Below are 13,699 nucleotides of genomic sequence, written 5' to 3'. Positions count from 1 at the left end.
GGGGGTTAATGGTTTACAGTACAGCTGTTGGCACATGGGTAAAATTTCTCATCTCTACAAAACACTTGCACACCCTGCCTAGGTCCTTTTCAACCATCATATGCCAGGATTCCTCCTCCATCCCACTCCCTCCTTAGAGTCTTTTGCTTTGGGGGCAAAACACCAAACCTAGTTCAAATTTTACTTTGTGTTTCCTCTTTTCTGTTCTTGCTTCCTAAGTTCAGCCCATGAGTGAGATCATCCCATATTCATCCTTCTCTTTCTGGTTTATTTCACTTGACATGATTGCTTCTGAGTTGAGGCTAAGAAAGTGGCTTCATTTTTTTTTTTTAAATTTTAAATCTTTATTTACTTATTGGACAGAAACTGTCAGAAATTGAGAGGGAAAAGGGTGAGACAGAGAAAGACACCTGCAACACTGCTTTACCACTCGCAAACCTTTCCCCCTACAGGTGGGGACTGGGGGCTTGAACCAGCCATTGTGCATAGATGCCACTACAACCACTCATCTGTTGATGGACACTGAAGTTGCTGCTAAGTTTGGGCTACTACAAATTGTGCTGCTATGAACATAGATCTCTTGCATCAATTCTTTTCTTACCTATCATTGGTTGAATGTTGTTTTCCATGACCATAATGAACTGATGATATATTCGTATAGCCACATCACTAAGAATCTGTCTGTATTCTGAAAGGTCAAAATTGGTCAAACAATTCTTATTCTGATGTGCACTGTTATGCTTCATGAATTCCTGAAAGTAAATTTAACCATATAAATAGACCAAATTAGTAGAGACTAGAGGAAATTAAAATACCTTCCCTTCTAACAATATTATAATCTACTTCTTTTTAAAATATATTTTATTTATTCCCTTTTGTTGCCCTTGTTGTTTTATTGTTGTAGTTATTGTTGTTGTTGATGTCATCATTGTTGGATAGGACAGAGAGAAATGGAGAGAGGAGAGGAAGACAGAGAGGGGGAGAGAAAGACACCTGCAGACCTGCTTTACCACCTGTGAAGCCACTCCCCTGCAAGTGGGGAGCCAGGGGCTCGAACCGGGATCCTTATGCCAGTCCCTGTACTTCGCGCCACGTGCGCTTAACCCACTGCATTACCGCCCGATGCCCTATAATCTACTTCTGTTACAGCTTTTACACTTTAAGACCCAGTGTGTGACCTGTATTCAATGAGTTCTGATGTCAGGTTAGCATACAATTTCTGCAACTAACTAAATGTTGCTGCCCCACCTACTCCTTCTCACAGACATGTACTCCTAGACTCTGTAGACTATAATGGAAAATGACTCCCATGGAAACTCACAGAAGTTTCATTGGGAGTCATTTTCCATTAAAGCATCAGGGCCCTGGCAGTAGAGTTTTGGCTTCCAGGAAAAGCTCCATGTATACTCTGGGAGCTGACCACTGTTGCAGCTTCTACTCTCCAAATGGTTCCCTTCCAGTTCTACAACCTCAGAACTGGGAATGAGCTTTAAGGGAGGCAGTCTTTGCAGTGAATACCCATAGGCCTGGAGAAATGTCCTCCCTATATCACCTTAAAGTTGTAACTCAGGATGCAGCCTGAAGTGATATGAGCCACAGCTCCAAGATTACTCTCCTGTGTGTACCCCTGTGAAAAACCTAGACAGGAAAGCCTGCAGATCAGAGCTAGCTCACAGTTAACAGGTGAATGATGGCTGTTGGGTAATCCTGATCAAAGAATTGGCCTATAAGACAGGGTGACTGCATATCTCCCCCTAGGGTAGATATCAACAGTACAAAAGGGAGCTAGAACCCATAGGACTCTCTTGCAGTAACCTTTTCCCCACTGTGGTAATGCCAGCTCAATACTAACTCTAGGCCTCTAGCCATCCAAGCAGGTGTAGAGGTTCCTGCATATAAAACAACATACCTTACTGTATTCTGAGTAAACAGTCTTGGCTTATGCCCTACAATCTGCAATACTAATAAACAATCTGTACATCAAATTAAGAAAACACAGTTGTTTACTTCACTTTATAGAAATCATGGCTTTTCCAGGAGTTCAATAATTTCAAACAATATATATGCATATGTATATGTAAACTGAAACTGAAGGAACTGTATTGGTAAGCAAAAACTAGAGCAATTCATCTCTACCAAACCTGCCTTACAAGAAACACTGAAGAAAATTTTATAAAGTAAAAACACTTCTGATTAGAAGCAGTCAGTTACCATAATGATACAGTGTGAGGGGGAAGAGTAAAAATGTGCGTGCTAAGATGAGTTCAAAATCTACATGTAAGATCAAAATTATAGAGCTCTCTATATAAACCTAGGATAATCTTGAAATCCATAGAACAACAGAAACTGGGAATACAAACACAACATAAAAGAAAGATGCTAAAACACAACTGAGAAGAAAATGAAGGTGAAACTATCTAGGGACTCAGAAGGGAGGAGTAAAAAGGAGTTTGGAAATCTAGTACCCCGTGACTGAGGGGGAAGATAGTTTAGTGGAGGATGAAACCTAATGACACCCACCTTGAGAAAATTTAGAACAGTAATCCTATAACAACAACATCTTTGTAATTCAGCTTTGCCTAAATAAATTTATCTGGAAATTGAAAAAAAAATAACAAAGACAAACTAAACAAACAAACAAACAAAGCCTCTGACCCTCACCACCAAACATAAAATGGCAATAGATACTTACATTTAAATAATTACCCTAGATGTTAACAATTTAGTTCACCAGTTAAATGGTATAGAGGGACTGAATTGATACAAAATTCAGTGGCCAGAGAGGTGGCTCAGTGGGTAGAGATTGTATAAGATTTGTTTGCATGACACCCTGGGTTCACTGTCCATATGCATATTCCAGAGCAGAAATCTGGGATCTTTCCCCCTCAAAATAAATAAATATATGAATCTTTAAAAAATATTTTTTTGCATTCTTAACTTCCAAGACAAATACAGACTCAAAATAAAATTTGGTAGATTGATCTACAAGCAAATATTAACCTCAAAATGAAAGGCACAATCATATTCAACATCAGATAAAATATATTTACAACCAAAAATACAAGACTGCTACTTAATACACACACACACACACACAAAAAGAATACATCAAATATGTAAACTAATATTAACAGGATCAATAATTAATATTGACAATAATGTAGAAATATTAAGTGATTTTAACACTTCACTCACATCTGTGACAAATCAAACAGGCAGGGGATATCAGGGAAACAGTAACTTTAAGTAACAAACTAGAGCTGATGTGTATAATAGACATTTATAGACTATATCACCTCCAAACAGCTGAATTTTAATTTTTGTCAAGTCCATAGTGAACACTCTCAAGGATGGATTTTATTCAGGGACACAAAACAAATGCCAATAAGCTTGTGAGGATTGCAATAATATCTAGTACTTCTTCTAATCACAATGCTATGAAATTAAAAAACATTATCATCACCACCAACAACAAAACTGAAAAACCTCAAACTTGTGAAGATTAAATAATACAATTCTCAGTAACCACTAGGTCAAAGATGAAATTAAAGCATAAACTGAAAAATACTTGCAGACAAGTGAAAAGAAAGGCAGAAGTTTGTATATGGCTCTGGGGAGAATATTCATTTTGATGATATTTATTCTTCCAATACATGAGCATGGGATGTCTTTCCATTTCTTGGTATCAGTTTATATTTCCTTGAAGAGTGACTCATAGTTTTCAGTATACAAGTCTTTCACTTCTTTGGTCAGCTTTACTACTAGATATTTTATTGATTTTGTTGCAACAGTGAATGGGAGTGATTTCTGGATGTCTTCTTCAGATTTAGTGTTTGCATAGAGAAATGCCACTGATTTTTGTTCATTGATTTTTGTAGCCTGACACCTTGCTATATTGCCTAATAACTTCCAGTAGTTTTCTGCTGGATTCTTTAGGTTTTTCTTTTTCTTTCTTTTTTAAAATATTTATTTTCCCTTTTGTTGCCCTTGTTTTTCATTGTTGTTATAGTTATTGTTGTTGTAGTTATTATTGTTGTTACTGATGTTGTCATTGTTGGATAGGACAGAGAGAAATGGAGAGAGGAGAGCAAGACAGAAAGGGGGAGAGAAAGATAGACACCTGCAGACCTGCTTCACCGCCTGTGAAGCGACTCCCCTGCGGGTGGGGAGCCTGGGGCTCGAACCGGGATCTTTATGCCGGTCCTTGTGCTTTGTGCCACCTGCGTTTAACCCACTGCGCTACCATCCGACTCCCCTCTTTAGGTTTTTCTATGTATACTATCATATCATCTGCAAATAGTGAGAGCTTGACTTCTTCCCTTCCTATCTGTATTCCTTTGATTTCTTTCCCTTGCCTGATTGCTATGGCAAGAACTTCCAAAACTATGTTGAAGAGTAATGGTGATAGTGGACATCCCTGTCTAGTCCCTGATCTGAGGGGAAACACTTTCACCTTCTGTCCATTGAGTATGATGTTGGCTGTAGGTTTGCTATATATGGATTCCACTATCTTGAGGAATTTCCCATCTATTCCCATTTTTTGTAGGGTTTTGAGCATTAATGGGTGTTGGATTTTGTCAAAGGCTCTCTCTGCATCTATTGAGATAATCTTGAACCCTAAGACAACAGGAACCTCACATTTCCACTATAGAGCCTATATTTCCCCCAGTCCTGGAACCTTAGGGTGGGGCCCACTTTCCTGCATGCTGCTCTCAATTAAAATCAAATAATATTGTATCCGGGGATCACAACCTAATCAACGCAATGAGTGCCACCACAACATGCTTCACTTCAGATTGTGACCAGAGACTTCAGATGTGGAATGACAACCCTTCAGCTTCATCACTCAGGTGAGACCTTTCCTTTCATAGTATTCTCTAATTCCATTCCAGGTGGTCCACTCCCCAATAAAGTCCCCAAACCTAGATATAGTCCAGGTCCCCTGAGATGGAGCATAGGTTCACACGTGCCCATAAACTAGAGGAAAAATATATACCTGAAAGCAAAAGTACACAAGAGCATGCAGGGAATACCCCCCAACACTTCATCTGCACTATTCCAGTCTTTAGGTCCATGATTGTTCAACAATTTGTTTGGCTTTGTATGTTAACTCTCTTTTCAGCCACCAGATTGCAGATGCCAGCAAGATGCTGACCAGACTTCCCTGGACAGATGACCCCATCAATGTGCACTGGAGCTCTGCTTCCCCAGAGCCCCACCCTACTAGAGAAAGAGAGAGGCAGACTAGGAGTATGGACCGACCAGTCAATGCCCATGTTCAGCAGGGAAACAATTACAGAAGCCAGACCTTCTACCCTCTGCAACCCACAACGACCCTGGATCCATACTCTCAGAGAGATAGAGAATGGGAAGGCTATCAGGGGAAGGGATGGGATATGGAGATTGGGTTATGGGAATTGTGCGGAGCGGAACTGTACCCCTCTTATTCTATAGTTTTGTTAATGTGTCCTTTCTTTTTTTAATTTTATTTTTTATTTAAGAAAGGATTAATTAACAAAACCATAGGGTAGGAGGGGTACAATTCCATACAATTCCCACCACCCAACCTCCATTTCCCACCCCCTCCCCTGATAGCTTTCCCATTCTCTATCCCTCTGGGAGCATGGACCCAGGGTCATTGTGGGTTGCAGAGGGTAGAAGGAAATGTGTCCTTTCTTAAATTAAAAAAAAAAGGCAGAAGTTTTCAGAACATATGGGATATACAAAAGAAGTAGTGAGTAAAGTTAATAATAAACACGGGCCTTCATCAACCATAGCAAGCAGTGCTCTGGTAAAAACAAACAAACAAGTAAACAAACCTTCACGATAAATAGAGGGAGTAATGAAATCAAAGGAATTACATTCTCTTCGAAAGACAGAACTAATATAGAAAACTATATGCCAATGAATTTGATAACTTGGAATAAATGTTAAAAAAAACCTGTTAGAAAAAGATTATATGTAATCAAGGAGAACTTACTAATCAGAGTATGAACATTAAATATAATTTAAAAATCTGAAAAAAGAAGACCTAGGACTGAATTTACCAGTCAACAGAAAAAAAAAAAAACTGAAAAAGGAATACTTCTAAATACATTTTGTTGTTAAAATTCCGGAGGCTCTGGCCGGCAGGGCTAGCTTTGCGGTGGTGAACAGAGACGCGGAGACAACGGCTGGGCAGGGAAGCTGTATTTCTTTATTCAGGAACAACGATTCATAAACTAAGACAAACTAATCCCCAAACAGAACTCTGCTGTCTCTTTGCGGTGGCGCAAGCACTCTTTCTTTTTCTCTCGAACTCAGGAACCCTCTCCCTTACTCTCGAACTCAGAAACTCTGGAACTCTCGAACTCTGGAACTCAGGAACTCTCGGACCCAGGAACCCTCTCTTCTCTCCAACCCTGCAACTCTGTCACTCTGGAACTCTGGCGGGTTTCCTAGGGGCAGGGCCAACCCCCCGGGAAATTAACAGGACTGATCCAATTCTCTTGGCGGGGGAGGGCTAGAACAAACCAATATAAAGCATAAGACAACATTTCATGAGATCAATATTACCCTGACATCAAAACCACATTTGGGCATCACAAGAAAACTAAAGGACAGAAGACGCGGAGCCAAGATGGTGACTTGGAGGCAGCTGCTGGCTTGAGCTCCAACAAGCAGTGGCTTGTGACCTAGGATTCGCTGGATAGGGCAGGATAATGGGCTGTCAGAAGGAGCATGAATAAGGGGTCCTAAGTGTTACACCAAGAAGGGGTCCTATAGCTCACTCTTGGGTTAGAAAATGGAGGAAAAAGGAAGGAAATATTTTGATTATTTCTGAATCTCACCCCCCCACCCCAAAACCAGACCCCAGGGGCTGGACAGTCACTCCTAGCAGGCTTCCCACTGAGCTATTTTCTTTACTAAGATTCCTGGCTCACCAGGGGTGTCATTCCAATCCTTTTCCCTTTTGATTTCCTTCTCTTTTTGTTTTTCTAAATTTTTTTTATATTTATTTATTTATTCTCTTTTGTTGTCCTTGTTGTTTTATTGTTATAGTTATTACTGATGTTGTCCTTGTTGGATAGGACAGAGAGAAATGGAGAGAGGAGGGGAAGACAGAGAGGAAGACAGAAAGACAGACACCTGCAGACTTGCTTCACCACCTAAATGAAGAGATGGACAGACTATACCTCCTGTATATTTTCAGAGTTCTTCACCCCCAAAAACTGGAATACGCATTCTTTTCAAATCCACACAACACATACTCAAGGATAGACCACATGTTAGGCCACAAAGACAGCATCAACAATTCAAGAGCACTGAAATCATCCCAAGTACCTTCTCAGACCACAGTGGAGTAAAGGTAACATTCAACAACAAACAGAAATTATTAAAAGACACAGAATTTGGAAACTAGACAACATACCGATTAAGAACCGCTGCATCAGAGAAACACTCAAGCAAGAAATTCAAATGTTCCTGGAAACAAATGAAAATGAAGACACAAGCTATCAAAATATTTGGGACACAGCTAAAGCAGTACTAAGAGGGAAAGTCATAGCCATACAATCACATATTAAAGAACAAGAAAAATATCAAATAAATAACCTTACTGCATACCTAAGGACTTAGAGGAAGAGGAACAAAGGAACCCTAAAACAACCAAAAGGACAGAAGTCACTAAAATTAGAGCAGAAATAAACTACATTGAAAATAAGAGACCCATACAAAAGATCAATGAAGCCAAATGTTGGTTCTTTGAAAAATTAAACAAGATTGACAAACTCCTAGCCAGACTCACTAAAAAAAAAAAAAAAAAAAGGGAGAAGACTCACATTAATAGAATTGTAAACAATAGAGGAGATATCACAACTGACACCACAGAAATCCAGAAAATCACACGAAACTTCTCTGAAGAACTATACGCCATCAAGCTAGAGAATCTGGAAGAAATGGCAGAATTCCTAGAAACATGCCTTTCCAAAACTGAACCAAGAAGAACTACAAAACCTAAACACACCAATCACAGAAAAAGAAATAGAAATAGTTATTAAGAATCTTACCAACAACAAAAGTCCTGGACCAGATGGCTTCACAAAGGAATTCTACAAAACCTTCAGAAACAATTAATACCTATAATTCTAAAGTTTTTCCACAAGATCAATGAAACAGGAACACTCCCTTCGATGTCAGGTCTCTCTGGTGGGGTGATCTCCAGGGGAAAGGTAACGGACTGGTTCTTTCTCGCTCACAACAAGGGAACACGAAGTAAAAGACACCAGGGAGCTCTACAGCGTGTTCAGAATTCAGAACTCAGAACTTGTTTATTAGCAAGGTGGACATGAGTTAAATAGAAAAACAAACGAAGGGAATTATTATTGAAATATGTCAGAAATTACAGGTTTCTTAATGGTCGGCATGCCCCTAAGGTAGGGGGCTGGTATGACAGGAATTGATGAGATACAAGACAGTTATTCTCCATGACACAAGCAACTTAATTATCCAAAGGTCTCTGAGAGAAGCAAAGGGATTAAACTATAGGGTGAGACAGAGAGAAGATGGATATCAAAAAGTCATATAGTTTGGAATTTCTCTTGTCTGGGGTCTGAGGTGTGTGATGAAGTGTGTGATAAGGTGTGTTCTTCTGTAATCAGAAGGTGACTTTGAATAAGTGAATCTGCAGCCATGTGGCCTGCAGTTAATGAAGGGAAGTATTGGGGTTTCTGTGGGCCTGAGAGTCGAGAAGGAAAGAACTAAGTCTGAGTTTCCCTCCTTTTGCTCACCTCGGTTGACAGAGACTTACCAAGAGGTTATCTTCTCAGACCTCCATCCAAGGATGGGGGTGGTTCTCCCTGGGCTCTATCAGGCTTACACATAGTCCCAACACCCTTCTACCTTCTATGAAGCCAACATCACCCTGATACCAAAAGCAGATAGGGACAGAATAAAAAAGGAAAACTACAGACCGATATCTCTGATGAACATAGATGCCAAAATATTAAACAAGATCCTGGCCAACCGGATATAGCAGTATATTAAAAAGCATGACCAAGTGGGATTTATCCCAGGAATGCAAGGCTGGTTCAACATACATAAGTCAATCAATGTCATTCACTGCGTCAATAAAAGCAAAGCCAAAAACCACATGGTTATCTCAATAGATGCAGAGAAAGCCTTTGACAAAAATCTAACACCTATTCATGCTCAAAACACTACAATAAATGGGAATAGATGGGAAATTCCTCAAGATAGTGGAGTCCATATATATAGCAAACCTACAGCCAACATCATGCTCAATGTACAGAAGCTGAAAGCATTCCCCCTCAGATCGGAGACTAGACAGGGATGTCCATTATCACTATTACTCTTCAACATAGTTTTGGAAGTTCTTGCCATAGCAATCAGGCAAGAGAAAAAAATCAAAGGAATACAGATTGGAAGGGAAGAAGTCAAACTCTCACTATTTGCAGATGATATGATAGTATACATAGAAAAACCTAAAGAATCCAGCAGAAAACTACTGGAAGTTATTAGGCAACATAACAAGGTGTCAGGCTACAAAAAAATCAATGTACAAAAATCAGTGGCATTTCTTTATGCAAATACTAAATCTGAAGAAGACATCCAGAAATCACTCCCATTCACTGTTGCAGCAAAATCAGTAAAATACCTAGGAGTAAAGCTGACCAAAGAAGTGAAAGACTTTATACTGAAAACTATGAGTCACTAATCAAGGAAATAGAAAATGTTACCAAGAAATGGAAAGACATCCCATGCTCATGTATTGGAAGAATAAATATCATCAAAATGAATAGTCTCCCCAGAGCCATATACAAATTTAACGTGATGCCCATAAAAATTCCACCAAGCTTCTTTAAGAGAATAGAACAAACACTACAATCATTTATCTGGAACCTGAAAACACCTAGAATTGCCAAACCCATCTTGAGGAAAAGAGACAGAAATGGAGGCATCACACTCCTAGGTCTCAAACTATATTATAAAGCCATCATCATCAAAACAGCCTGGTACTGGAACAAAAATAGGCACAGACCAGTGGAAGAGAATTGAAAGCCCAGACCTAAACCCCCACACCTATGGACATCTAATCTTTGATAAGGGGGCCCAAAGTATTAAATGGATGAAGGAGGCTCTCTTCAATAAGTGTTTCTAGGAAAAGTGAGCTGAAACATGCAGAAGAATGAAACTGAACCACCTTATCTCACCAGAAACAAAAATAAACTCCAGATAGATCAAGGACCTGGATGTTAGACCAGAAACTATCAATACTCAGAGGAAAACATTGGTGGAACACTTTCCCACCTAAAACTCAAGGACATCTTTGATGAAACAAACCCAGTTGCAAGAGAGACTAAAGAAGAAACAAACCAACGGGACTACATCAAATTGAAAAGCTTCTGCACAGCCAAAGAAAGTATCACACAAACAAGGAGACCCTTCACAAAATGGGAGATCTTCATATGCCATACATCAGACAAGAGACTAATAACCAAAGTATACAAAGAGCTCAGCAAACTTAGCAACAAAAAAGCAAATGACCCCATCCAAAAATGGGCAGAGGATATGAACAAAATATTCACTACAGAGGAGATCCAAAAGGCTATCAAACATATGAAAAATTGCTCCAGGTCACTGATTGTCAGAGAAATGCAAATTAAGACAACATTGAGATACCACCTCACTTCTGTGAGAATGGCATACATTAAAAAGGACAGCAGCAACAAATGCTGGAGAGGCTGTGGGGACAGAGGAACCCTTCTGCGCTGCTGGTGGAAATGTAAATTGGTCCAGCCTTTCTGGAGAGCAGTCTGGAGAACTCTCACAAGGCTAGACATGGAATTTCCATATGACCCAGTAATTCCTCTCCTGGGGATATACCCCAAGGACTCCATGACACCCAACCAAAAAGATATGTGTACACCTATATAAAAAAAAAAAAACTGAAAGCTTTCTCACTTAGATGAGGAACAACACAAGGCTGTCTATCCACTATCACTGTTCAGCATAGTCATGGAAGATCTAACCATAGCAATTATTCAAGAAAAAGAAATAAAAGAACTGGGGGGGGGGTGAGTCTTAGTGCTGTGGTATCTTTCTCTCTTTCCTGTTTTTCTCTCAATCTAAAAAACTTCAGCCCAGAGCTAAAAAGCCCAGATGACAATAAACCAACAAACAACCAAGGAGGGTGAGATGTACTGATACCTATCATGGTGAAATGTGAACAGTGTACCCCCCCATGACAACAACAATCCTACAGGATCAGCATTTCCACAAAAAATGATGGTGGTGGTGAAAATAAAACCAACTAAAATGTATTTAATAAAGAAAAGGGTTTCATACTGGAGAAGTGAAACTGTCACTACTTGTATATAACATCATAGTATACATAGAAAATCCAATGAAATCCAGTAAAAAAGTCTCAGAATTTATTAGGCAATATAGTTAAAAAAAAAGTGGCATTTTACTATGCAAGCTGTGAACTAGATGAAAAAAAAACAGTAAGAGCAATACCATTTATTATACCATTCAAAAGTTTTAAGTATATAGAAATGAATTTCATACATGTCAAAAGACTGGTACATTGAAAACTGTTGAGTCAGAGACACTGACAGAAAGCACAGTGGTTATATAACAGTCTTTCCTGCCAGAGGTTTGGAGGTCTTAGGTTCAATCCCTGGGATAAGACAGAGATGGATGGTGCTCTGGTAAAAGCAAACTATAAATTAATCAATTTCGTACTAATATATAAAGAAAGCCATGAGTCATCACAAAAATAAAGACATATGGAAATGGAAAGAATTTCCATGCTCATGGATTGAAAGAATTAATATCATTAAGCTATCCTACTCAAACCCTATCAAGATCCAAATGGGTTTGTTTATGGAACAGAACAAATGTTTTAGATGTTTATATGGGATCATAAGCGACTTGAATTGTCAAGGTAATTCTGAGAAAAAAAAAGAACAACAATAATAATGGAACTATACTTCTTGACCTGCAACTATGCTATATATCTATAGTAATCAAAACTGTGTGGTACTGGAGTAAAAATAGACAGCTCCAGGGAACAGAACTGAGAGCCCAGGAATAAGCCTTCACATGTACGGATGGTTAATTTGTGCCAAAATGGCCCAAAACATAAAATGGAGAGACAGGAGCCTTTTCAGTAGACAGTGCTGGGAAAATTGTATCCACACATAGAAGAAAGGAACATGTCACTATGCACAAGAGTCAATATCAACTCAAAATGGATCAAAGATGCAGATGTTAGACTGAAAATTGTAAAAAAACAAAACAAAAAAAAACACGGAAAAGAACATCGTCAAGACACTCCATGATATTGACTTCAGAAATGCCTTCTGAGACTCTAGCGAGGAAAACAAAAGCAAACTGAAAATCTTCTGCACAGCAAAAGGAACTGTTCCCAAAACAGAAAGACACCCTGCTGAACATGAGGTGGTATTTATATGTCACACATCGGACAAAAGGCTAATAACCAAAAGAGAAAGAGTTCAGAAAAGTTAGCAGCAGCAACAGCAATAAAAAGCTCACACAAGCCCGTTTAAAAATCAGATGGTTGGGGGCAGGAAGTGGCTCACATAGGACAGCACACACTTCACTGAACTAGGTTCGAGCCTCTGGCCAATACACTGGAGCAGCACACGTGAAGATTCACAAGCAGTGAAGTGGTGTTATGGTGTCTCTCCCCTCTCTCCTCTCTCCCTCTCTCTCTCTTTCTGCCTTTCACTCTCTATCTGAAAAGAAGAAAAGAGCAAAAAACAAAACAAACAAGCCAGCAACAACAACAACAACAACAAAAAACCACTTCCAGTAGCAGTGGAATCATGCAGGAACAAAGTCCCTACCTGACAGCAAGGAATCTGAACAAATTCTTCACCAGAGAGATTCAGATATACAAAAATGCTTAAAGACCCTGATTATCAGAGAATTGCAAATCAAGACAACCATGAGATGCCACCTATGAGACTATCACATATCAAAAAAGATAAATCAGGGAGTCGGGCGGTAGCGCGGCGGGTTTAGCGCAGGTGGCGCAAAGCACAAGGACCTGCGTAAGGATCCCAGTTCCAGGCCCCAGATCCCCACCTGCAGGGGAGTCGATTCACAGGCGGTGAAGCAGATCCGCTGATGTCTATCTTTTTCTCCCCCTCTCCATCTTCCCCTCCTCTCTCCATTTCTCTCTGTCCTATCCAACAACGACAACAACAATAATAACTACAACAATATAACAAGGGAAACAAAAGGGAATAAATAAATATTAAAACATTTAAAAAAAAGATCAGTAAGTGCTGGCAAGGATTCGGGGAGGGGAAAGGGCATGTACATTGGCTCAGCCCCTATGGCAAATATTCTCAAGATTCCACAAGATATTAAAAGTGGATGTCCTACATGATCTGACAGTTTTTCCCTCACAGCATCAATTTAAGTAACACAAAAAAGTTATTTGAAGAGATCTACACATGCTTATGTTTGTGTCAGTGTTATTTGTCTCAGATAAAATTTGGAAAGGACTCAAGTGTCCAACAACCTACCAGTAGTTAAGGAAGTTGTGGTAAATACTACTTAGCTGTAAGAATTCTGATCTCTTGCTAAAAATTGATGGAACCTGATATAATCATGTTAAGAAAAATAAACTAGAAGGGGGCCAGGCAGTGGCACACCTGGCTAAGTG

The 13,699-nt window shown here is 39.4% G+C and overlaps 1 protein-coding gene across 2 annotated transcripts in view; it reads right to left on the bottom strand.

The window, feature by feature from the left end:
- Positions 1-13,699, bottom strand: part of MYO5C (myosin VC) — a 119,107-nt gene that overhangs the window by 9,323 nt on the left and 96,085 nt on the right. For both annotated transcript variants that reach the window (XM_007528823.3, XM_060187586.1), the window contains one exon: positions 602-752. In XM_007528823.3, the coding sequence (XP_007528885.1) occupies positions 602-752 (151 nt within the window). The remainder of the gene's footprint in view (positions 1-601; positions 753-13,699) is intronic.

The sequence above is a fragment of the Erinaceus europaeus genome, chromosome 3 (genome assembly GCF_950295315.1).
Source record: "Erinaceus europaeus chromosome 3, mEriEur2.1, whole genome shotgun sequence".
Classification (NCBI taxonomy): Eukaryota; Metazoa; Chordata; class Mammalia; order Eulipotyphla; family Erinaceidae; genus Erinaceus; species Erinaceus europaeus.
Note: the sequence above shows the minus strand (reverse complement) of the source record. Positions and strands in the feature narration are given on the sequence as shown.